Source organism: Hypoxylon trugodes (assembly GCF_022578975.1).
Source record: "Hypoxylon trugodes strain CBS 135444 unplaced genomic scaffold F4822scaffold_8, whole genome shotgun sequence".
NCBI classification, from domain to species: domain Eukaryota; kingdom Fungi; phylum Ascomycota; class Sordariomycetes; order Xylariales; family Hypoxylaceae; genus Hypoxylon; species Hypoxylon trugodes.
In genome coordinates, this window is record NW_026250023.1 from 276,560 (window position 1) to 299,112 (window position 22,553).

Consider the following 22,553-nt stretch of genomic DNA (forward strand, 5'->3'; position numbering starts at 1 on the left):
CGCGTAGCGACAGTATCTGCTACGGTGATGTTATACAATAACAGCCTTCCTTCAACGCTGACTTCGGCGTATTCCAATGCGCTTCTCGCTGACGTCGCCGCCTGCGACACTCTTGTCAAGAATTTTCGTCCTGATTTTTTCTATCCCCCAGCATCGTTGTCCCGCATCTGTACCAATAACTGCTCCTCGTCATTGGCTACGTGGATGTCTTCGGTGCGAACCAGTTGTGGAAACCAAACTGTCTTAGGCGACTTACAAGTTGAAGCTGCGGCCGTCTATATCCCAGGATCGCTACAGTTCTCCTTTCAATCAGCATGTCTGAAAGACGATGGTGGTCGTTACTGTGGCCCTGTTGCGGCCTTAGCAGCAGCGTTTCCTGACCCCGGAGTCAGTCCATTCAATTATATCAGCAACATCACAGGCCAAGACCAAAAGCCTGATGATTGCGACCTCTGCATTGTAGAACGGTTGCGCTTGCGTGCGGGGTCACCGTACTTTGACGGCCCTGTTGTGGCCAGCCAGTCCCTATACGAGAGCGTGACGTCCAGTTGCAGCATCACGGGTCGGCCCATTTCAAAAAGCTCGCTTGGCTACTTTACCTCCACGCCAACTCCGACGGCTAGCACTTGCCAAGGGTCCAAGTATACGGTTAAGCCTTCGGATGATTGCTACACCATCTCCAAAAGCCAGGGTGTCGGCAGGGCCTGGCTATTGGCCGACAATAACCTCGATGCATACTGCAAAAACTTCCCCGCGGCGGGCACCGCGTTGTGTATCACGAACAAATGTACCACCGTAACGGTCGGCGTCAATGAAACGTGCGCCGTGATCGCAAAAAGGGCTGGTATCAGCGAGACACAATTTCACGCGTGGAACCCCGTAGTCAACTACGCCTGCTCGAACTTGAAACAAATGAATGGCTCCGAGGTGTGCATCACTGCTCCAGGCCGCAAGTTTGTGGCACCCACAGACACGTCCGGTTTGCCGCCCATGACACCCACTGTTCCGGCGGCGAAACCAACTGACGTGGCGAGGGGTCAGGCGGAAAGCCCTGCGGTAGGTGGTACGAGGTACAGAAGGGAGACTACTGTAACCTACTTACTCTCAAATTTGGTATCTCGCTCGCCAACTTTCGCTTCCTCAATACAGGCGTAAACGGGAATTGCACCAACTTATTCGCCAATGAGAGCTACTGCGTGCAAGCCGTTGGCAATATCAATACATACTCGGGGCGCCCGGGTTATATGTCCATCACAATTGACCCCAATGCTACCTTCACCGGTGCCCCATTCACTCAACGTCCCAACGCTACGGCGTCTCCATATACACGACTCTACACGCCACTTCCGATGGCCACGGGTACACGGGATGACTGCGTGCACTATTTTGCTGGTGATGATTACCAAGTGAATGTGACTGGTTCGACTTTCGCAAACCCTTGTCTTCTCGCGGCTGCAGTCTATGATGTTGACCTTGATTCATTTGCCGCCTGGAATATCGGGCTCGGAAACATAACGGCGCCCTCTTGCGCATTTGATAAGGGTGTAAACTACTGCGGGTCGTGGTACCTCGAAAAGCCAGATCAGCTCGATCCTGTCTCAACGACCAGCAGTACAGCTAGTAGCACAGCCAATAATACAGGAACGTCGACTGTGAGCAACACAACGACACCAACAAGTCCAACTCCTCCAGCCCCAACGATGTCGGGCGAACCTGAAAATTGCAATAAGTGGGCTGTCGCCGAGAAAGGCGTGATGGTATGTAATTTCCTGAGTTTTTTTTATTGCCCCGTACAACTAGGTTACTGACACTGGATGGTATAGTGCACGGATATGGCCGCCACCGCTGGCATCTCCCTAGCTCAATTCTTGGCCTGGAATCCCGCTGTTAGCGACGATTGCCTTACCAACTACTGGCTGGGAGAGGCATACTGCGTTGGTGTGTCATCAACGTCGGCCAAGACAACTCCCAGCTCCAAAACGCCCTCAGTTACATTGGTAGCAGGGCCCACTGCTACAAAACCTCCCCTATGACCATCCGCACGCCGACCAAGCGATTGCCATGAATAAAGCGACCTTATAAGCGGGAACTGCCGAGACCGTTTCAAATCCTTGGTATTTAGCGCGGATTGTGTTACACAAAGCCACTGTTACAGCGTTGCTGTGTCGGGGTAACGTGCGAGTCGGACAAGAAAACTGGAGGAGTTACGATACATTACGTTACTAATGTAAAGTTAATATCGTCGTAAACACGTCCCGAAAATATGAATCTTACGTTCGCTGCTTGCCATCGTAATATCCTCTCAGTAGAAAGCCTTGTAGTCCTCAGTTTCCCTTTTTTGTAAAAACTCGAAGGGATTCCACAATATATCAACCTCTCGGTCCTCCCCGCCCAAACCCTTGAATGACTGGATAACGTCTTCCTGTGGTCTCCACGACCCGACTTGCCATGTCAACAACCTTTTGCCACCGTCGTTTCCCGGAGTGTAGCTCACGCTCCATTTATAAGTGGCGCGGTTTCGGTTATACGGTTCTTCATCAATACCCTCGTACGCGCGTTTCCTCTCTCTCGAAGGTCGCCAGGCTAGGTACGTAAATAGTTCCGCCTCTTCTAGCGTAGGCATACCCTTTAGCGCTTCAGCAAAGGCAAACAAGAGTGGCTCGATCTTGCTTCGTAGAGGCACCGTGCGAAACACATCTGTTTGGAGTTCTTCTTCCTCGGTTCCTTCAACTTCCTCATACTCTTCATCTATTTCTTCATCCAGCTCGTTAGGACCAGTAGGCGGATAATGCTCGGACGTAACCTCAAAACCGCCGTCGGGGTAGGGGTTTTCATTGCGCGGTCCGACGAAATACCAGGTACCATCAGGACACCACGGATGGAACTCGACACGTAGACGTTTCATGCGGTGCCACATAATTGGCGCCTGGAATAGATCGGGCGTCAAAAAGGCACGCAAGTCGAGCTGCTTCAAATGCGATACGAGAGTTCGCAAGGCAAGTGAAAGGGGATCGGCATCCTCCGGACGGATGAGATCCGGCATTTCGATGCTCTGGTTCTCGTCGGTGTAGAAAGTATTTTGCTTCCAAAACCATAGACGCGCCGAGACTAGCGAGGTGGGTAGTTGTTCGTGTAATTCCTGCACTGCTTTACCGAACTCATGGCGCTCGTCTCGCCATGGACCTTCCTATGGGCGAGCGAAATGGTGGAGCGTACGTAGGGTGAAGGCGGTAGGCATGCGCTCCCACAGCCATGGGCAGTCGAGGTGACGCAGTGCGGGAAGTCTAGACGCAAGCTCCAGTGGCACGCGAAGTGACACAGGCCGGGCATTCATGTAATCGATGTTTACACCGTAGTCTGGCCTTGGGAACAGCCGGAGTTCAGTCACACGCCATAGCTGTGGCAATGTGGCTGGGCCATGCAAGGAGAGACGACGCCAATGGAAGTTGCGATGCAAGCAATTAGGATAGCGGTCGAAGGATTGGCCGATAACACGGATGGCTGGAACGAGACCATCTTTGTCGATAAGGTCATAAGCATCATCCGTCTTGTTTTCTGTGTTCTCTTCCTTCTTACTTAAATGCTCGACTTCATGAAGCGCCTCAAACAGGGCGTGGATCTGGGAGGAAAAGCTTGGGTTGATAGCTTCAAACTCAGTTGGTGTCTCGCGGCAGGGTAGAGGTGATTCATCTGAATTGAGCAATAGAGGCATTTCTAGGTCATAAACACAACCTTGTAGCCCTCGCGAATGACGGGCATCCTTGAGCAGGGAATTCAATATGGCTTCTTTGGTCCCAGGCACAGCCATGATGAGGACTAGAGTTTGAAGAGAAACATTTAAAAGAGAAAATGAAAATGATTTCGAAGAATTGAAATATTGTCTTCTCTAGCTTAGCACTAAGGTTGTGAGACGTGAGACCCTGCAGTGTGACGACAAGTTCTCATGTGACTAGGTACTTTCAATTTACTTATGTCAGCATTCCACCCCGCCTTACTAATTGAAGGAAGCACTTTCTTTTCGGATGTATCCGACACCTACCTAGGTACGTTACACGAACATTTCAATTATTAGAAACATTGAAGATAGCCAATTCCTTCGGATGCATCCGAAACCCTTAATGATGTAGTGTTACACAAGTCGGTAACATGGTCCGAAAACTAAGCTGTACACTCCCATTAACAAGAGCGACAGCCAAGTAACTGCGAGGCCGAAAACATACAGTTCTTCACCCAACCCACTCTAAATCACTTGATAGTTTTGAATTCGACGTCCCTCCTGAAGATCCAAGAAGAACTATCGATTGATACGCTCTTATAATTCAACACACGCTCAACAAACGATAGTACGATCATGGGCGATACGAGGAAGTCTGGATTCCGATGCTCGATAGACATCGTTAGGCGATCATACGTGAGACCAAAACCAAAGGCGGATTGATGTAATTTCACTTCGACCGCGGGAGGCTATGATTATTAGCCGCAATAAAATACTTCCTATATAAAAGTATAATGAGAACTCACATGCCGAGTGTCGCGGTGGTTTATTTTACACCATTTCTTCAGATATTCTGCCAACAGTTCTAATGTCGGACTGTGGCTACACTGGACTTCAACCATCGACTTACCGCCACCATATATAACAAGGTGATATGGCGGTTTAAGGAGTAATTCGTCTGGACGTGGTAGAATGCTAATATCCGGAAGTGTGTCGAAATATTCATGCGACTTCGTAGAGGCCGGTTTATCGTATGTCGCATCAATTGATACGTCTGCCCAATCTTCCGGGGGCGTTTGTGGACCAGTGAAGCAATCGAGTAATTTATCCTTGAAATGCGACTGTAGCTCGTTTGATGACGGTATGCTGCCTCTAGGAAGGCCGACATTAAAGCCGGCGTCCTTACTAGACCATGTCACTGTCGCCTCCCCATTCTTCGAAGCCTAATTCCCAATTCTATCAGTCATCACATCATCCAACGTTCGATACATCATACTTACACCTATAGAAACTCTCAAACGGCCACCGGCACGCTCGAGCAAAGTGTCGGACCATTCGGGGTTGATCTCCTTTTCCAATATCTCACACAGGCCATTGAGAAACGCCTGGCTAGCTGCTGCAACCGAAGGAATGAATGTAGATTTATCTGGATAATCGTCGCCCAAATCTAATAACAAATCCTCCCAGGCAACTTCTAATGCTATGTCGATGCCGAGAAGTTGTTTCACGGCGGATCGCGCTGTGTTGATAGGTGCATCCTCCCTATCCCAATGATCGCGGATGCCGACACGTATCGTGAGGGATCTAAAAATTCCATTAATAACACGACGATAGAAAATCCAACGACACTTACGGTGTTGACGGTGACATGATTCTTAGTTGATGCGGCAAATAAGTCAGACCCGATATTTGTTGCACATCTAATGTTGCACGCTATCGTCGTCATTCAATATAGGGGTTTAAGTGTTTTCCGGCTAACTACCGGCCCCCACAACCGTGATAATATTTCGACCGAGGCTTACCGCGAGGCATTTCACTTTCACATCGCATGACAAGCAACTTACGCGTCGTATGAGATGGAAGTGGGGGCGAGGAAACAAGTGCTCGACGCTGCCAAGACGAGCTGAAAGTCCAGGTAACATTGACCCCTTTTTAGCAGGCGATGACCCACAAGGCAATCAGCCTTAACGATCAACGTCTTCAAGTTAATTCAGCAGGGTTTTACGGCCCCCGAGATAAATAAGATAGTCAATATCTATCATTTACGTATGCTCGTTAAATATTTGAAACGGCACCGGGGATGTTGCCAACTACAGTTACCCGAACCCTATCGCAGTTTTTCGTAGTACGCCGTGTATAAGCGTGGCTCTTGCGGCTGAGAAGATAGTGAATACACTAAACGCCAGTAGTGTACTTGGCAGTACGACTAACTATGCTCCGGGACCTAACTTCATCTCCGCATCGGAAGCAAGTCGCTTGCGGTTGAGAATAGTCACTCTTTTAAGGGTCTACAACTAAATTTAAGGCTGACTTGAACTGTTAGTACATGTGATGTTAGGCAGATAGACCTTTTACCCCTATCGTAGGTTAACCGGTAGCTCAAGGCATTCTTCTCCGGAAAGCGGATAGCCTAGTAAAACGACTAGCAATAGGCAGCGACGATGAAGCGAGACATCTCGGTTATCCATCATTATTTAAAGGGTTACGAGACCCTGTGCAAGGTTATTCCCTAGGACTTCACTATCACGCAAGAATACGCTACCAAACTTACCATTCGACCCCCCAAACACCACACGACATAATTAAGATGTCAAAACTACCTCCCGTTGAGAAATTGCCTCTGGCATTGAGGAAAAACAGTAAGTTGAACCCGCGAATTTATCGCTCTCGGGAAACTGACTGTGATAGTTCGCGATGACTGGGACAATAAGAAGTTGGATCTCGAACAACAGATCTCCAACATCCTCACTGTCCCCTGGACCGTAGACGTCAACCCCAACCAATTATACGCGTATGCCACAGAGGGTTACGCGAAAGAATCTTTGGGAAGTTGTATAGCTGGGTAAGCATCGAGCGGAACCCACTGTATCCAATCACACACTAATCCCCTTCTAGTTATATCACTGGAGCCGCATATAGACTCAAGGAGTTCGTAGATCATGCTGGGGAAGAAGGCTTAAAAGAGCTAAACACCATCTGCTCCGCCCACACCATCACCATAGACCTAGATGACACCGGACGCTTCCCCTACTGCGGCGTAGATATCCACGAGGGTAAATTACGTATTCTTTTCGCTCCCGAACGTCTAGGCGTCAACATCGACGACGCCATCAATCGGGATATCCTTCTAAAGGCCCTTAACGAAGCCCCAGCCCCCACATCAGAGGACAAATTAAGCTTCGCAGCGCGGTCGGATATCCGCAACGAGTACGAGCCCCGAGCCGAAGCAATCCGAGCGGAAATCGGGCAGATCCTAGAAAAACCCGATATCAAGCTAAACCCCAACTTCGAGAGCACATTCGCGAAGCTCCGTGAGGAAAGCGAGGCGAAGAAGATCGACATTCGATCTGATTGGGAGAACGTGTTGGGCTCCTTCACGCGTATGTATTGGGAGGGACTCGTTACTCAGCTTAAGTGCCAGAAGTTCGACCAGGATGAATTGCTGCGCGAGGGATTCCATGAGGCGGTTGAGAAGGGAGAAATTGCGTTTCGGATTGTGGATCAGTTGAAGTATGACTCGTATTGCGAATGCGATATCGAAGATGGTGTTTTGTATTTGCAGTGTACTGCTAAGAATTGGGGGACGAATATCGATAATGCGGCGGAGAAGCTGGTTGATAGGTTGTAACTTCTTCACGTCATCGAAATGTTAGTCGATACCAAAACGAGGTCCTAAATTTTGAAGTATAGAAGATATCCAATGCTATACTCAGTATATCGACCAATCCAATTGGTTTCTACACAATGTTAACAGTTGTCACTTCTGCTTTGTCCAGTGCCATAATAGCCAATTCTCTCATTTCAGGCTCGAGACAGTCGATCTGGGCTGTACGCGCGTTAAGCTGGAGGGATCCAATTCGTTCGAATGTCTTCCCAGTATCAGTGGAGATGAACCTCAAAATCAAAGAATTGTCTATCTTGGGCTTTGTCTGTTGAGTCATCCTTAGGCAGTAAACCTCGGCGCCAGAAAGAACTTCATATAGACCGGGTCGAGTTAAGTCATAATCCGGCCAGACTCGAGGGCTAAGTATTTTTCCGTCATTCTCAATGCACAAGTAGTACTGCGGGCGTCGAAGAGTATCAAGGTCAGCCTTGAGAAGTAGAGCCGCCGGTAAGAGTTGACTAGTCACTCGAAGCGACCCAGAGCTAACTTGCCCGAACTCATTCAAACCAGCGGGTGTAGATGTACAGTCTTCGATGAACGCAAATTCTATCCGTTCCTCCTGTTTTTCTAAGAAGACTTGGTCGTCTTGATAGGTTATTAGTCCATCCTGATACTCGATGAGTCCTTCGATACTAGCCCATGACCACGAAGGAGCTCTCCACTTTTGCGGCCGAGATTTCTCGCAGTTAAAGGTCATCCACAACAAATCGTCAAGCAGCGAGTCTTGGAATAACCCAGATAGATATGGTGACTTCCGTTTCTCTGCGAAAGTTCTCGCGACGCCAGCCAGTGCTGGGAGGCAATCGCCGGGTATGGTAAGGTGTAGCCCTGTGTAAAGCATGACAAATGACCGCCACACCCGCGCGATGAAATATTGCGTAAGCCGAATCCAAGCGTTATTACTCATTTTCCCATTAGAAGTTGATATAGTAGTCTCCAAGGCTGAAGAGTATAGACTTCTAGGGTTCGGTAAGGGTATATCGTCGGTGGCGCTGAGGAAGCCGATATTGTCGCATTCACAATACGCGTTGGTGGAGCATTCGAAAAACAGCTCGTAATAACCAAAATGTAATACTCGTGGAGATAACATGCGCTCCTGGAAGATCCATGCCCGTGTCATTAGGGGAAATTGTGGTGATGTATTATCCATTGAAAGGTCATGGTCTATTTTCTCTCGGAAAATGAGGTAATACTCTTCCCCATCTGGAGTCGTGCCGGATATTTTGAAATCTGGTGTTATCGTGAATAAACCGCCGTTGCCATTTCTTGATTTGGTAGCTGCAAGTGTCAAATAAGCATTGTGGTAGATGGATGCCATCTGGGCGGACTCCCGTTCCCAATCTGCTGCGTCGTCTTGAATGATGCATAGTGAATCAATCCAGATATAATCAATCTCAAAGCGTCGCGTCATTTGTATCGCGTCCGAAAAGGTTTTGGACAAGTCCTCGGTGCGAATCTCGTGCATTCGCTCAAGAAGGGTTGAGTTGGTAGTTGTGATAATCTGGTGTTCTCCCCAACAATGGCTAAGACATAAGTACTTCTCTGCGCGCTCATTTCCTTCAACTAACCTTACCTTTCCATCAAGTCGGCCGACATCTACTACCCTAGTTGGCAATTTTTCCAACGACAGTAACCTTTGCTGTGAGGGGAGGCAGTAATTTGAAAATTGACTAGGATCTTCGCCTTCTGGTATTTCGCTAACATGAGATTCATCACAATTTTCAATCCATCCACAAGCCTTGCTAAAGGCTTCCTCAGAGCTGGTTTCTGGAGATGTTCTCGTTGAAACAGGAACATACTCCCAAGCACCGGGACAAGGGTAATCTTCGCCTGGGCATCATGAGTGAGGCTATATAAGGCTTGGAAGAGGCAACTTAGTTATGTACCCTCAAGAGTGAAATATTCAACAACAAATTCAGTTCCGTCATCTAATTCGCAGATAATATCTTTATCATCCCCCCTGTCACTGTCTATCCAACCAGGATATAGGAACCTGAAATTAATCCGCACAACCTGCTCAGGGCGTAGTTGACGTTGCTGGAGGCATTTCACGATTCCCTTTTGAAGGATGGCGCAGCAGTAGCATTTTTCAGCTGAGTGTAAAAACTTGGGCCAGGGTATATTGTCATGCTTAAAATCGCGAGATGGGAGTTTCGGAAGTTGTCTCGCGTCGTCCTCGGTCAAGAGAGGACCAACACCTTGGAGATAATTGCATAATAAGCATGGCATACTTCGGCATTTGAAATATTATGTTGAAGACCTAAAATATTTAGGCACCTACGTAAATAAATGAAGGTGGACAGACAGCGGAAGGGAAGGTTAGGAAGGCTGGAGGGTGGGGGTGGGGTAGGGCGGCAAGGTAAGGCTTGTGGCGTCGCAGGCTGTACTACGTAGGCTAATCTCGCTTATGACGCTGTGTAACACTATATATGTAGGTCTATGTAGGCAGGTAGGTCTATGCTGTGTAATAGATTACTACATACGTGTAACCTCCTCCATTCAACCTTTATCATTCGCCTTCACAGGCAATCCACAGGCGGCTCTACGAAAGGCTGGTTTGGTGAGGTTCTGGGTTCCCTCAAAATGATACGACGTCGAAGCTGAAATTCTCGTCACCACAAAGTGCTTTTTCTTTACGGTATGAGTCAACGGGCACCTGGATCGAAGGATTTTTCTGGCATCGACCGCATAACTCTCCATTGGGGCGGGTGATCTCTCGCCAGATAGCCGCAATGCATCGCGATACATTACGTACGCAGAATGCCACGGCGATATGTCACATTGTCTAGGTATGATTGAGAATCCGTCTTTATGCGGATTTACATACTACATCCGACCTCAGGTATTCGACTGGTCAATAGGTGAATATTGCGTGATACAGCTTACAGCCCTATCATTCAGTCCAATGATCTGATTTCCGTTGTATCGGCTCTCAAGCGCATTGACATCAACTTAAGCGCTCATCCGTCATCGTTGGCTGATTGTGTAGCATTAGGCAAGGACCATGCGACGCAACTAGTTATGCCTCGTTACACGAACCAAGGCTGACTCTGTTACGCGCAAATAGTTGCCAAATTATAATATGAGCAAGGTCATGGGGGCGTTAATCGAAACCTCTTTTGCGTGGACGTGTATATTCAGAGGCGCGATGTCGAAGCATCGCCTGAGAACCAAAATTACTTGACTTGTGGATGTAGGCTGGCCGTGTGTGTGCGAGCATGGACTAAGGCTTCGCCGGTTTTTACCTTCCAGTATATAAATGCCGTCTCTATGTCCACGATTCCAATTAACCCCTCAGATATTCGCGCGGCAGAATCTAGTCGCAATTCATCACCATGAGCCGAAGCCTGTACGACAAATCTCTAGGACGCCTTAAATTTAGCTCTGACATAAAAGACTCAGACATAAAAGCCTATTGGTATAGACAGGACTGGGGAACGTTCGATTTGATCCAGGGTCAGAATCTTGTCAATCGCTTTACAGAACGCGTATGAACTATAACCACTACTATTGTACTTTCTGCTTACATGATGAATATAGCAGCGGGGCCGGATCAGCGAAGCGCATCATGGCCAGCTCGACATGATGTAAGCAGGGTATAACCTAGAAATTAGCTACTATAAAGCTAATAGACAGAAGACTACTAGAAGCCGAGGGGCATAAATTTGTAGGCATGAACCGAAAAAGATTCCAGCAGCTTCTTGAAACATTCAAGGTGCCCATATCCTCGGTACAGGGCCTTGTACGCAGCTTATTCGACGAGGGCGGTCGGCCTACTCATTCAGTCCACCATTCCCCAGATGGACGCCAACTTGTTTCCTGTAAGGCCGATTGGCTCTCCAGTTGGCATCTATGTGTAGCTAATACATTGCTCAAGGTATATCTATGAATGCCCCCAAACTCGAGGACGACTTCGAAGCATCCTCACCTATGGGATCATTCTCAGTGTTCCTCCGAGTATCAGCCAATGGGAATCCAGCAACGTGTATCATTCTCGCAAGGAACCTCTGCGCAAAAAAGGACACTAAAACCAACAACCAATCTTCAAGAAAGACATGCCCTTTTACCCGTTTGAAAACATTGTTCAATGGTAACAAGCCGAATGTCCCGGGGTATATGCGAACAGAAAGTAGTGACCCAACATCAAGCGACTATACCGAACATACTACTATGGCAGACGAAATCCGCCAGGCGCTCCAACACGACCACCAGCTGATCAACTCCAATCCCCTTTACATACTTAGCACTCTTTGTGGGCTGCTGGACAGGGTGAACGAGAACTATTTTCAGAGTCGCCTCGCAAGATTCCACCCCTTACGGAATACTATGGACGGCTTTTGCCGAGGGCAGAAGGATTTGTTCAAAGATGATGGCGCGGCTGTCTTTATGGCTATTCACAAGTTCCAGGTCATGCAACGCAAACTTGGCGCGTTGAAAGGCGCTATTAAATACGAGGTGTCCGCATTGGGTTTTGTCGAAAGTGTTTGGGAGAAGCATCGAAGATTGCAAGCCTCTGTCGATGGATCCCAGGTTTCGGCTTTGCCATTGGACACAATTTTCCAAGAGGTGCAATATCAAATCCAGGACCTTAAGGGCGAGGCTGCATCTCGCGAGTCGAGCAGACAAGAGTTAGAAGAATGGGTCAAGTTAAATATAGAGATTGTGAGTGGGCATCGTGGCCTTGTTTTTGAGCCAGGGTATTAACCAGGTTCAGCTTCGCGACGGAAACCAGCGACATCATCTCAGATTGGTCTCTCAAGATAGTATAGCAGTTACAATAATAGCGTTTGCTACACTAATATTCCTTCCTATCTCGCTATTAGCAGTAAGTTCACCAACGTTTACCTTCGATACGTGTCCTCTATTTGCGTGACTAACAATTCTCATGAACAGTCGATTTCCGGCAGCAATGCGTTTGCAGTCGACATGCAAGATATAAGTGATGGAATCAAGGTATGGAAACACTGGTGGCTTCTACCGGCCGTCTCTGGGGGATTAACTATCCTCGTCCTTATTGGTGCCGTTGTGTATTGGTGGTTTAGAAGATGTAACGCAATCTGCAAAAAGATGAGAGATTCTAAGGAGGTCCTCGACGGCGATGGCTGCCCCGTGGGAGGGTTCGATGTATGAGCAAGGTCCAACCACTAGGCCTAGGTTGTCAAAGAGAGCTAGGGATCACTTTAGCATGGGCGTTACTACTTTTTTTTTTTGGACTCTTCCGATTATGCCTTTAGATCTGTACCTTACACACATGGATCCGTGTTCGCGATAAAGCGACACTACAGAAAGACATTCGATAGATAAAGAATGCGTATTTCCAAATTACAAGAAATCAATAATAACAGGGCGATGACAATAATGAATATTTTGGGACACTGAGGTGCACGGGGCACATTACTAGAGAGGGGGATTGGCACGAAATAGGGGTTGTGTACTTGGGTATTTACGTACGCGACCACTTACACATAGATACCTAGAGTCTAAACAATCTAATCCAAAATAAATCAATACTCAGATTTAAACTGAGAAGTCGACTTGGGGGAAGCCTCTCTTGTTTGTTGGAAATAAATACATCACGTTGTTTGGATGGTTGGCCTCCATATGCCCTAAGTCTGGTCACCAAGGTAGAAGCAGGGGCCTACTAATTCCGTTTCATAGACACATAGGCAGTTCGATGCTAAGTCCAATGAATTGCTCATTCGTAATTACCAAGTAGGTACCTAGGTAGGTAGAATACAATGTAGGTAGGCCCGAGGGGTTCTGGAGTTACAAGTGTGAGGAAGTCCCTAAGGTTGACAAGAGCGAATCATTGGGCATTTAACTGCCCAACCGGAGCGCCGTGATTGCCCCTTAGGTACATTTAGGCCTATTCATTTGCGCTAAGGAAACCGGGAACTTGTTTGCAACTGCGGATTGGGTGAGCTGTTTACACCTGCCACGGTGAAGGTAGAACGTTCCTTGTGAATTAACCCGTGCATACACAACAGAAGGAGGAACGCGGCGCCGACCATAATCAACAAACACGCAGCGGACAACATCATTTATTATTATTTTTCGGCGTCCCAAACACGCATACCATCTTGTCCTCTTTTATTTCATCAATACACCTATTCACTTATTCGTCGTTCATTTATCCATCCATTCACAACAGTACAATCTTTGACGGTAGTCAATATGGCAAACACTAACGTTGACGCTGCCATTCGATACCTGACCGATCTTTCTGTCCCATACATTACCCCTGGTGACCTTGACTGGGATATCCATTCGGCGACCTACAACCTGCGCGTCCCTGTTATTCCGGCGATCATCGTTTTCCCCGATCATGTGGGACACATCAGCAGTGCAGTTTTCTGCGCAGGTGAACATGGACTTAAAGTCCAGGCTCGATCGGGAGGACATTCGTACGCATCCCACAGCAACGGAGGGGCGAATGGCTCAATGGTAATAGACCTGCAAAAAATGCAGTACTTCAACTCTGCGCGAGATCCGGTCTTAGTCCGCGGTGGAATGCGACTGGGCAATTTAGCCCATAACATTTACACCACACTCGACCGCAAGCGTGCCCTTCCTCATGGTTCTTGCGCTGGAGTTGGCATCGGAGGCCATTTTACCCATGGCGGGTATGGTTTCTTTTCGCGTGCCTGGGGTCTGGCGATGGATCGCATTTCGGCGCTTAGTGTCGTGACTGCGAGTGGAGCATGCGTCTACGCCAGCAAAGAGGAGAATGCGGACCTGTTCTATGTGAGTCTTGGATCTCTTAATCATCGAGTATTTTTGATAAGGTAACTTGACTAACATAAGTTTGACTCAGGCTATGCGGGGTGCGGCTGATTCATTCGGTATCGTGAAAAGCTTCTTCTTAGACACGGTTCCAGCTCCCGAGCGTGTCGTACACTGGGATCTTTTTATGCACGATGCAAACAAAAGTATCGACTCTGTTGTTGACACTTTCCAACGCGTTCAGAATTTCACCCATAACGCCTCCATCGTTGATCGAAACTTGGGATTCAACATTACGCTCTCTGCCACTTGCTTTGCGATCGGAGGCACCTATTTAGGATCCTCGAGTCACCTCGCGGAAACGATTATCCCTGCGCTTCATGAAGGCATGCAATTCACGCCCTCATTCCAATTCCGTGAAGTTGATTGGCCCGCGTCACTGAAACTTCTCAATCAAGGCGTCGATATCACAACCCCAGTGGACGACGAGTGCCGATACAACTTCTTCGCCAAAAGTGTTGTTGTGCCCGAGCCAGGATTTACCGAGGAGGCATTGAGGAGTTTCTTCACGTTTCTTCTCACCGAAGGAGCAGACGCGCCCGTCTCTTACTGGATCTTGGTTGACTTCTATGGAGGCGCCGACAGCCAGATCAGCAACAAGGACATAGACTTCAATGCTTTCGCTCACCGCGATGCGCTCTGGGTTGTCCAGCTGTACGGCTTCGTCGAAAACGACGAAATCTTTCCACCGGAGGGTATTGACTTTGTCAACGGACTCGCCAATTCGATCACGACACACCTTCCGCGATACGGTGCGTATTCGAACTACGCCGACCCCAGCCTCTCACGACATGAAGCGCACACGCTGTACTACGGGCCCGAGTTGTATACTCGTCTCAAGGCTATTAAGCAGAAGTGGGATCCCAAGAACGTTTTTGAGAACCCACAGTCAATCTAGGGAGATGGGTGTATGCGAGTAACAGGATAGGGTGGACATCTGGCTATAAGATGTGATTGCATCTCAAACCGGTACTGGTGTTGCATATTGAGTTTAGCACGACGGACGAGGCCGATACATCGAGCATTGCTAGGTCTATCCGCTCAAGGGAAGGGCGCTCGGGTTATGATTTTCCTGTGAATAGGCTCTGCACATGGCTTCGCAATAACACATATGACTCTAAAAATCGATGTAAAAATACCAAAACAAGGGCATGAGGTTGAACCACGAAGGAGGTCGTGATGTTCTTTGATAAGTCAACTTAGAGAAATCAAAAATGACTTTGAAAAGGGGGCGGGGTAAGTAGTAAATGCTTACATAACAGAATCTGGTTGGACTTCTCTTACGTAATCAATTCCATTAGTCACTTAGGTAAGTCAACTGATGAGTCAGCAGGCTAGCAAGCTTGGATTAGGTAATACGCTGAGTATCCAAGGATTCACTATGTCATCAGCTCTCGCCTAATTACGTTGAAACCAATCTAGGCTGCCAAATTATAATAACACATGTCAAGGATGCGTTAACAACTCTCTACTTTATTTTCCCTTCAACACCTATATCGACGATGCAATGGAGCCCCAAATTCGTCTTCCAAAACCTACGCGACCGCTAGGAAGACCCCTTGGTTATTTATCACGAGCATTGATCGCGGCCTCATATCCTCTACGAGGCATCTACTACTTCCTACGTCATCCTTCCTATTACCCTCTCTTCATTGGAAGACTTCTTCCTCTGTCTATCATCTCTTTCCTAGTGTATTTGATCCTATTCACATTTGCATTTTTACCTCAGTATGCTTTCTTGGCTCTATTCCACGGTTTGTCAGGCGCATGGTTTAATGCGGTGGTACTAGTCTTGGGTGAGGGTCTGGTTATTATCCAAGGTTTATTTGAAGGCTTCTTCGTTGATGAGTGTCGCGTGGATGTTTTTGATGTAGGTTGCCTCTTCTCATCACAGTAATCAATTCCAGATAAGACTGACAACCACTAGGCAACTCTCTTAGATCTAGGTCTTGATGATCTCGTCGCGCCGCACCGACTCCTCTTCGCCGATGCGCCCACGTCCGTTAAGAAACTTGGCAAGCCAACAAGCGCCGCCATCTATCAGCCATGGAGCTTAATCCAAATTGTCGAGTTGATCATCTTCCTACCCCTCAACCTTATTCCCTACGTCGGAACTCCTGCCTTTATTATAATTACGGGCGCTCGATTGGGGACATTCGCGCACTACAGGTGGTTCGATCTTAGAGGGTTGACGAAGAAGGAGCGCAAGGCAGAGGTTAGAAAAAGGATGTGGGAAAACATATGGTTCGGTACCATAGCAATGATTCTCGAGCTCATACCCATCCTATCTTTCTTTTTCCTCTTGACCTCGACGACAGGCGCAGCGCTCTGGACAGCCAAGCTTGAACAACAGGCAAGAGGATCATCCGTTTCTGCCCCTCCCGCTGATGTTCCGGGAGAATCGCAGGAGCACGGCCCTGATGAACCACCTCCGCCGTATGTGGACAACCCTGTATAATTATCTACAGCTGGATCAATTGGAACTTGACGAATCTCACTTTTCAGCATTTTGTTTTGGCCTATGTATTATGAGAATTGATCACGATGTGGTTTCGGTGCCTAGCTACTACGTACACTAGCTTAAGTGTGAAACGTTTATGAAGACAGAAAATTCTACTATTGAATTTGAATTCGATATGTGCACACATCAGAAATCTCTTGCGATACAATTAGAGATATTCAAACCGAGATTTCCAGCGTGGGTAATCTCGCATCTTCTAACTAGAACATTGTCATGACATCTGCGTTGCTGAAACCTACAGAATTACTAAGCAACCAGATCTATTATGTAAGTCGATTGATTTCCCATTTCTTAGGGGTCTCTGCTTACGTAACGAGTTCTTCCAACCTGCTAACTTCCCTCCTAAGAGAGCGACTTCATCGGAATTTAGGGCGGCTGCCTAACGCGAATGCGTACTTGCGTATGGAAGCAAGTACGACGGTCCTTTAGTTCCCATTTCGATTCTTCCACGTCCTTTGGAAGGAGCTACACAACCTCGTTTGTCTACGTAATGGAGTATCATCACAAAGTTTTTCAAGAGAGGAAGGTGTTCCTCGAAGACTTGGAAACTGCTACCATTCTCAACACATTGTTGTCGTGCCATGCAAACATAAACTCAGAGTGATACTCGAGTGGAAACAAAGGCATCCACCCGCATCAATCTAGCAAGGCTACATTTCACGATTCTCACAGTCCAAGTATCTCCTGATGCCGTCACTGCCTTGCAACTCACAGATGGAAAGCATCCTGCCTCTGGGTACATGATTTATTCACCGCGTCTTACGGGTATATATCAGGTCGGGCAATTGATAAAAATGAAAATAGTCCAAGCCTGTGTTAAGTAACATCTAGTTCAGCTATAGTTGCTTCGTAAGAGTTACTTCTGAATTGTTGTTGCTTTTCCGCAAAGCTTCACCTCATCAAGTACTACGTCGCTCTAGGAGAAAAACAGGAAACATGGGAGTAAGGGTAGCATGGCAGAAGCTCTTGAAGGGGGTATGTACGTCGGTCGATGTTGCCATATCAGAAACCTTACTATGACACATGACATGATATTAAGTTTTCACCATCGACGCCTTCCTTCTATCCTCAAGAAAAAAGGAAACATCCAACATCGATCAGGAAGGCACGGTGGAAATAACGTTTCAAACGCAAATTCTCTTCCCATCTCCCATTTCTCAATCTAAGTCCCTCTTCTTTTTTTCATTCTCTCACTCCATCGCTCACCATCTTTCATTCTCATTATCACCCTGCTTGACTCAACCATCGTCATTCGTTATTTATTACTTCAACCACCTGCAAAGCATACCACAGATTACAGATCACTTCGAACATGCGGAACAACGCCCTTGTGGGCGTCCTAGGGGCTCTCGGGCTCGTAGGATCGGCCACAGCACAAGCATACGGCAATGGGTATGTGATTGACAGATCAAACCAATTGACTATTGACATTTCACGATACTGACATGCCTTGAAAGACATACAACCACCGCCGGCGGCAATAGTGGAAGCGGTAGCAATGGCAATGGAGCTGGTAGTGGCACTGGCAACGGTGCCGGTAGTGGTGCTGGTAGTGGTGCTGGCAATGGCGCTGGAACCTGTCCCGTTGGTGAATCCACTATCTTCGTTACTGTTACTCCTTCTGTTCTGCCCACCATCGTGTCCACCGTCTATTCTACCATTGTTTCCACTGTCGGTTCGGGATCTGGATCTGGCCAAGGTGGCCAAGGTGGTTTCGGTTCCTCCGGTACCAATGGTTTCCAGCCTTCCACTTCGCCAATTGGTTGGTCTCCGTCTAGAACCATTACTATCCCATGTAACACTGAGTCGTCTGGAGGAGTTCCCTGGTCTACTGATTTCCTCACTATCACTCTGCCCCCTGCTCCTACCAACACCGGTTCTTCTAGCGGCCCCTACACTTATACTATTGTGAGCCCTGGTGGTCCTCAGTCCGGCTCTGGTGTACCAGGCAACGGTGGCCCTGGCGGACAAGGTGTTCAACCATCGGGAGGCAATGCAGGAGGAGTCACAACTATCTACCCCGGCCCATTCGGTATCTCTTCTTCACCAGGCCAATATCCCTTCACAGAGACATTGTCAGGAGGAGGCAATGGAGGAAGTCCCCCATTCGGTACTATCACAATTACAGCCCCTGGAGGATCACCAAGTGGTGCTGGCCAAGGTGGTCCAAATGGCCCAGAGACTTCTGAGACGATCGTTGTCGTTTGGCCATCTGAGTCAGCTGGATACCCTGGTGGCCCGGGTTCTCAAGGAGGTCCAAACGGTGGTAGTGGGTCTGGTGGGTCAGGTGGCTCTGGCGGCACTGGCAATCCTGCTACTACAACTCCGTGTGAGTCTACTGGCAATGCTGGAGGCGCAGGTGGGCCAGGCGGCCAAGGAGTTTCCGAGACCACAATTTGGACCGCACCAGGTGGGTCTGGAAATGGTGCTGGAGGTCCCGGAGGTCAGAGCGTTCCTTTCACTATCACTTTGAGTGCGCCAGGAGAATCACCAAGCAATCCCGCGGGCGGCTCGGAAGGTCCTGGAGGCTCTGGAGTTTCAGGTGGTCAGAGTGGTCCTCAGACTATCACCATAACTGCCCCAGGAGAATCGCCAAGTAGTCCTGCCGGTGGCTCCGAAGGACCTGGGGGTCCAGGTGGACAAGGCATTCCCGAAACCTTCACCGTCACAGTCCCAACCGGATCGCCTGGTAACCCCGAGACCTCACCCTGCCCGGAAGGGAGCGGCTCTGGTCCATCGGGAGCGTTCTCAGGCTCTACTCCAGAGGTCATCACAGTTACCGGCACCGCAAACAACCCCGAAGTTCCAGGCGGACAAGGTATCCCGTACACCGTAACCTTGACAGCACCAGGCATTTACCCAAGTAACCCTGCCGGCGGTTCTGGCGGCTCTAGTGGTCCTGGTGGTTCTGGCGGTTCTGGCGGTTCTGGCCCCGGTGGCTCCGGAGGTCCCGGCGGACAAGGACTACCAGGCAACGGTGGTAACAACCCCCAAACGGTCACTGTAACTGGTCCGGAAGAATCTCCAAGCAATCCTAGCAGCACACCATGCCCTGAAGAAAGTTCCACCCCGCTCGTTGTTACCGTCACTGGCACTAATCTCACACCTGGCGCCGTCGAGACCATTACGTTTACAGCACCAGGCCTATCACCGGGCAATTCTGCTGGCGGACCCGGAGGAGCTGGCGGTCAGGGTGTTCCCCACACTATTACAGTAACAGCACCAGGAGAGCTGCCAAGCAATGGAGCTGGAGGGCCTGGAGGTTCTGGAAGTAAGTATCCCTTGTCGCCCTCACATAGTACCACGCTTACAAATGCAGGTGGCCAATCAGGCAATCCCTCAGGAGGGCTCGGTGGCCCAGGTGGTCAAGGTGTACCCCCGACTTTTACAGTTTCAGGACCCGGCGAATCGGCAGGCAACTCCGGAGGATCGCAAGGCCAGGGTACAACTCCATGCCCAGAGGGCGAGTCCGGTTCTGTGTCGCACCCGAATACAATCATTGTCACTGGCCCCAATGGCGGCTCTGGTGGAGGCAGTGGCGCTTTTCCGACAGCAGTCACTGTCACCGTCCCTGAAAACCCATCCGGAGGTTTAGGCGGTAATGGAGGCGGGAACCCAGCACTTCCGACAATTACCGCGACCGCTCCTGGAAATCCATGGGGAGGCCCCGGCGGCAGCAATGGAGGCAATCCTTCGTCACCCGGTTTTGGTTCTGGAAACCCATCTGGGGGAGCCGAAGGTAGCAATGGGGGCGGTGCGTATCTACCAACTATCACTGTGACTGCCCCTGGATCTGGGTCTGGATCTGGTGCAGGTACAGGTGCAGGGTCGGGATCTAACGGTGGCCCTGGTGGACAAGGTATTCCAAATGGACCTGGAGGATCTGGCGAACCCACTGTTACTGTGACTGGTCCCGGAGAGCCAGGTGAGCCAACCGTTACTGTTACCGTCCCAGGGGGTTCGGGAGGTTCGGGAGGTTCGGGAGTTCCAGAGGGTCCTGGGGGCTATGGAGGAAACCCTTCAGGTCAGCCATCCAGTGGCCCTGGAGCATCTGGAATTGGCTCTGGTGCTGGTGTAAGCGGCAATCCTGATGCCGGTACGCCAACCGACTCCGTCCCAGCCGGTGGTTATGGAGCCGGCCATCCAACACCTCAAATTGGTGGTTCGGGCTCTCAGTCTGGATTTACAGCTGGACCTGGAGGACAAGAGACAGTCACCGTCATCTCTACTAGAGCAGGCGGTCCAACACACACAGTGACTATTCCAGAGGAATCTTTGACAGCAACGGGTAAGTCCATGCCTGCTATCCCTTCGTAATAGGACAGCTCCCCCGAAAGTCTATTGAAAGTCGAACAGTTGCTAACTATGCTCGTTTTAACAGCTGAACCTTCTGCAAACCAAGGCGGCTCAGTTCCATGCGACACGAGTTCTGGTTCTGGTATATCGGGGGCTCTCCCAACTAACACTTTCTCTCCTTCACGATCCCCGATATCCGTCGTACCGACCAGCGGTTGGAATGCCACTCCAACGGAGTCAATCCCCGCTGTGTCTCTTCCTCCTGTCCCTAGCTTCCCAGCGCCTGTTGCCGCACCGTCGATTACTGAGATTCCGACCGGTCCCTTGGTGGAATGTGTGAAAATGACTTCGGTAACGATGGCTTCGAAGACGCTCTCATGGTGTGCTCTACTTGCAACAGTAAACAGCATAGACACCAGTACCACGCTACCCGAGGAAACTTACGTTACCGAGCAAAACAGCGTTTTCAATGCGGCCCCAACTCAAACCACTGGAGGCTATATCTTCTCTCGAGATAATGCCGAATTACCCGGTCCATCCACACTAGCAACGGTCGTCGTACGCTCACCTGCTTCAACCACTAAGTCTCTCTCCCAGAGTGACGGACCTTCGCCTCCCGCCTGCGGGAACCGGGCCGATCTGGGCGACTTCACATTCAACGTAAGTGATAGACCCCCCAATAACTATTAGATGTATGGCTAATACTCTTGTTACTTTGATAGTTCGATGACCTTCCACCTCTCGGAGGAGGCTCGAAGGCGATGCCACTATTTAGCCCTTACCATCGATTTTATTTCTCGTCCGGGTTCGATGTTCTTCCTCCACCACCTGCTCCGTTTGACCCGTCTTCCGGGAACCTAATGATCCAATTCACACCATCGTCGATTTCCAATCTTACCGAGCCCGGTGTACCCTCTGATACAGCGAAGATCAGCGTTGGCCCACAGATATCATCGTCTTGCTTCCCATTCAACTTCAACGGGTTTAGTCTTGGGTGCGATTCTCAAGAATCCCCTTGTGTCTTTAACTTCACGGGACTTCGATTTGATGAGCAATCTCGACAAGAGAAGGAAGTGGTTTGGCAAACAGCAAGTGTCCCAGGATGTCCTTCAATGAGCCACTGCAAGCTTTCTCCCGTGGTTTTCACAGGATTTGATCGACTTACATCAGTCCAAATCAGCCTTAAGGTGGACGATGTGCCCAAAACCTGGTGGGCAGATGACCTTTCGCTTGGGTGGTCTGATAACCAGTGCGAGAAGGCAGACTGTCGTTCTAAGGTGCGCGATACGACTCGCAAGCGTGATGACGGCTCCAAAGACCGAAAGTCCAGATCGAGACTATTGGACTTCGCGCAATTCCGCGGTTGATCCGTAGCGCTAGGGTGTTGTAGGTGGGAGTCTTGTGCTCGATACTCGACTTAATTTGCTACTTGATAGAAGGTTTGCTTGAGATGTAGGTGGTGCCCGATTGTAGATGAGGTTATTGCCTCAGTCTATGGGATAATATGTGCAAGGAGATGGAAGAGATGAAGCCCAACATGGTGGCAATTTTGGTCGATGCTCTGTCCTCATGTA

At 49.1% G+C, this 22,553-nt stretch overlaps 9 protein-coding genes across 9 annotated transcripts; 6 read left to right on the top strand and 3 right to left on the bottom strand.

Moving 5' to 3' along the window:
• Positions 1–27: 27 nt before the first annotated feature.
• On the top strand, positions 28–2,033 carry F4822DRAFT_445198 (carbohydrate-binding module family 50 protein; the record flags this gene model as incomplete). The annotated part of the gene is made up of 3 exons (XM_051463354.1): positions 28–1,063; positions 1,150–1,757; positions 1,824–2,033. The coding sequence occupies 3 exons, from the start codon at positions 28–30 to the stop codon at positions 2,031–2,033; spliced, it is 1,854 nt and encodes a 617-aa protein (XP_051310980.1).
• Positions 2,034–2,302: 269 nt separating this feature from the next.
• On the bottom strand, positions 2,303–3,808 carry F4822DRAFT_438118 (uncharacterized protein; the record flags this gene model as incomplete). The annotated part of the gene is made up of 2 exons (XM_051462481.1): positions 2,303–3,183; positions 3,217–3,808. 2 exons carry the CDS (start codon positions 3,806–3,808, stop codon positions 2,303–2,305), a joined length of 1,473 nt encoding a protein of 490 aa, XP_051310981.1.
• Positions 3,809–3,849: 41 nt separating this feature from the next.
• On the bottom strand, positions 3,850–5,613 carry F4822DRAFT_337435 (uncharacterized protein). The gene is made up of 4 exons (XM_051455754.1): positions 5,349–5,613; positions 4,996–5,299; positions 4,522–4,938; positions 3,850–4,464 (listed from the first exon to the last, which is right to left on the bottom strand). The coding sequence occupies exons 1-4, from the start codon at positions 5,363–5,365 to the stop codon at positions 4,246–4,248; spliced, it is 957 nt and encodes a 318-aa protein (XP_051310982.1). The 5' UTR covers positions 5,366–5,613; the 3' UTR covers positions 3,850–4,245.
• A 1-nt stretch (position 5,614) lies between these two features.
• On the top strand, positions 5,615–7,398 carry F4822DRAFT_337359 (uncharacterized protein). Its single transcript, XM_051455753.1, has 4 exons — positions 5,615–6,033; positions 6,100–6,354; positions 6,404–6,557; positions 6,611–7,398. The coding sequence occupies exons 2-4, from the start codon at positions 6,303–6,305 to the stop codon at positions 7,341–7,343; spliced, it is 939 nt and encodes a 312-aa protein (XP_051310983.1). The 5' UTR covers positions 5,615–6,033; positions 6,100–6,302; the 3' UTR covers positions 7,344–7,398.
• Positions 7,255–9,710, bottom strand: F4822DRAFT_337284 (HET-domain-containing protein). Its single transcript, XM_051455752.1, has 2 exons — positions 9,266–9,710; positions 7,255–9,209 (listed from the first exon to the last, which is right to left on the bottom strand). Exons 1-2 carry the CDS (start codon positions 9,606–9,608, stop codon positions 7,453–7,455), a joined length of 2,100 nt encoding a protein of 699 aa, XP_051310984.1. The 5' UTR covers positions 9,609–9,710; the 3' UTR covers positions 7,255–7,452.
• An 814-nt stretch (positions 9,711–10,524) lies between these two features.
• F4822DRAFT_337445 (uncharacterized protein) lies at positions 10,525–12,643 on the top strand. Its single transcript, XM_051455755.1, has 6 exons — positions 10,525–10,867; positions 10,920–10,966; positions 11,019–11,200; positions 11,257–12,041; positions 12,094–12,204; positions 12,273–12,643. The coding sequence occupies exons 1-6, from the start codon at positions 10,715–10,717 to the stop codon at positions 12,507–12,509; spliced, it is 1,515 nt and encodes a 504-aa protein (XP_051310985.1). The 5' UTR covers positions 10,525–10,714; the 3' UTR covers positions 12,510–12,643.
• Positions 12,644–13,078: 435 nt separating this feature from the next.
• Positions 13,079–15,353, top strand: F4822DRAFT_412407 (putative glucooligosaccharide oxidase). The gene is made up of 2 exons (XM_051458945.1): positions 13,079–14,114; positions 14,179–15,353. The coding sequence occupies exons 1-2, from the start codon at positions 13,554–13,556 to the stop codon at positions 15,058–15,060; spliced, it is 1,443 nt and encodes a 480-aa protein (XP_051310986.1). The 5' UTR covers positions 13,079–13,553; the 3' UTR covers positions 15,061–15,353.
• A 199-nt stretch (positions 15,354–15,552) lies between these two features.
• Positions 15,553–16,810, top strand: F4822DRAFT_337523 (uncharacterized protein). The gene is made up of 2 exons (XM_051455757.1): positions 15,553–16,032; positions 16,090–16,810. The coding sequence occupies exons 1-2, from the start codon at positions 15,670–15,672 to the stop codon at positions 16,618–16,620; spliced, it is 894 nt and encodes a 297-aa protein (XP_051310987.1). The 5' UTR covers positions 15,553–15,669; the 3' UTR covers positions 16,621–16,810.
• Positions 16,811–17,476: 666 nt separating this feature from the next.
• Positions 17,477–22,471, top strand: F4822DRAFT_337519 (uncharacterized protein). The gene is made up of 5 exons (XM_051455756.1): positions 17,477–18,075; positions 18,141–19,954; positions 20,003–20,971; positions 21,065–21,639; positions 21,702–22,471. The coding sequence occupies exons 1-5, from the start codon at positions 17,996–17,998 to the stop codon at positions 22,344–22,346; spliced, it is 4,083 nt and encodes a 1,360-aa protein (XP_051310988.1). The 5' UTR covers positions 17,477–17,995; the 3' UTR covers positions 22,347–22,471.
• Positions 22,472–22,553: the final 82 nt, after the last annotated feature.

What these genes read in the sequence shown, in the direction of transcription:
- F4822DRAFT_337435 (XM_051455754.1), bottom strand. An exon ending in GTTTGAGAGTTTCTATAGGT is followed by an intron (nt 4,939 to 4,995) that starts GTAAGTATGATG and finishes ATTGGGAATTAG; the next exon opens with GCTTCGAAGAATGGGGAGGC. An exon ending in ACCACCGCGACACTCGGCAT is followed by an intron (nt 4,465 to 4,521) that starts GTGAGTTCTCAT and finishes TAATAATCATAG; the next exon opens with CCTCCCGCGGTCGAAGTGAA.
- F4822DRAFT_337359 (XM_051455753.1), top strand. Translation starts at nt 6,303, where the DNA reads ATGTCAAAACTACCTCCCGTTGAGAAATTGCCTCTGGCATTGAGGAAA. An exon ending in TCTGGCATTGAGGAAAAACA is followed by an intron (nt 6,355 to 6,403) that starts GTAAGTTGAACC and finishes TGACTGTGATAG; the next exon opens with TTCGCGATGACTGGGACAAT. An exon ending in TTGGGAAGTTGTATAGCTGG is followed by an intron (nt 6,558 to 6,610) that starts GTAAGCATCGAG and finishes ATCCCCTTCTAG; the next exon opens with TTATATCACTGGAGCCGCAT.
- F4822DRAFT_337284 (XM_051455752.1), bottom strand. Translation starts at nt 9,608, where the DNA reads ATGCCATGCTTATTATGCAATTATCTCCAAGGTGTTGGTCCTCTCTTG. An exon ending in TGAATATTTCACTCTTGAGG is followed by an intron (nt 9,210 to 9,265) that starts GTACATAACTAA and finishes CATGATGCCCAG; the next exon opens with GCGAAGATTACCCTTGTCCC.
- F4822DRAFT_337445 (XM_051455755.1), top strand. Translation starts at nt 10,715, where the DNA reads ATGAGCCGAAGCCTGTACGACAAATCTCTAGGACGCCTTAAATTTAGC. An exon ending in TCAATCGCTTTACAGAACGC is followed by an intron (nt 10,868 to 10,919) that starts GTATGAACTATA and finishes TGATGAATATAG; the next exon opens with CAGCGGGGCCGGATCAGCGA. An exon ending in TGGACGCCAACTTGTTTCCT is followed by an intron (nt 11,201 to 11,256) that starts GTAAGGCCGATT and finishes ACATTGCTCAAG; the next exon opens with GTATATCTATGAATGCCCCC.
- F4822DRAFT_412407 (XM_051458945.1), top strand. Translation starts at nt 13,554, where the DNA reads ATGGCAAACACTAACGTTGACGCTGCCATTCGATACCTGACCGATCTT. An exon ending in GCAAAGAGGAGAATGCGGAC is followed by an intron (nt 14,115 to 14,178) that starts CTGTTCTATGTG and finishes AACTTGACTAAC; the next exon opens with ATAAGTTTGACTCAGGCTAT.
- F4822DRAFT_337523 (XM_051455757.1), top strand. Translation starts at nt 15,670, where the DNA reads ATGGAGCCCCAAATTCGTCTTCCAAAACCTACGCGACCGCTAGGAAGA. An exon ending in GTCGCGTGGATGTTTTTGAT is followed by an intron (nt 16,033 to 16,089) that starts GTAGGTTGCCTC and finishes GACAACCACTAG; the next exon opens with GCAACTCTCTTAGATCTAGG.
- F4822DRAFT_337519 (XM_051455756.1), top strand. Translation starts at nt 17,996, where the DNA reads ATGCGGAACAACGCCCTTGTGGGCGTCCTAGGGGCTCTCGGGCTCGTA. An exon ending in GCACAAGCATACGGCAATGG is followed by an intron (nt 18,076 to 18,140) that starts GTATGTGATTGA and finishes ATGCCTTGAAAG; the next exon opens with ACATACAACCACCGCCGGCG. An exon ending in AGGGCCTGGAGGTTCTGGAA is followed by an intron (nt 19,955 to 20,002) that starts GTAAGTATCCCT and finishes TTACAAATGCAG; the next exon opens with GTGGCCAATCAGGCAATCCC.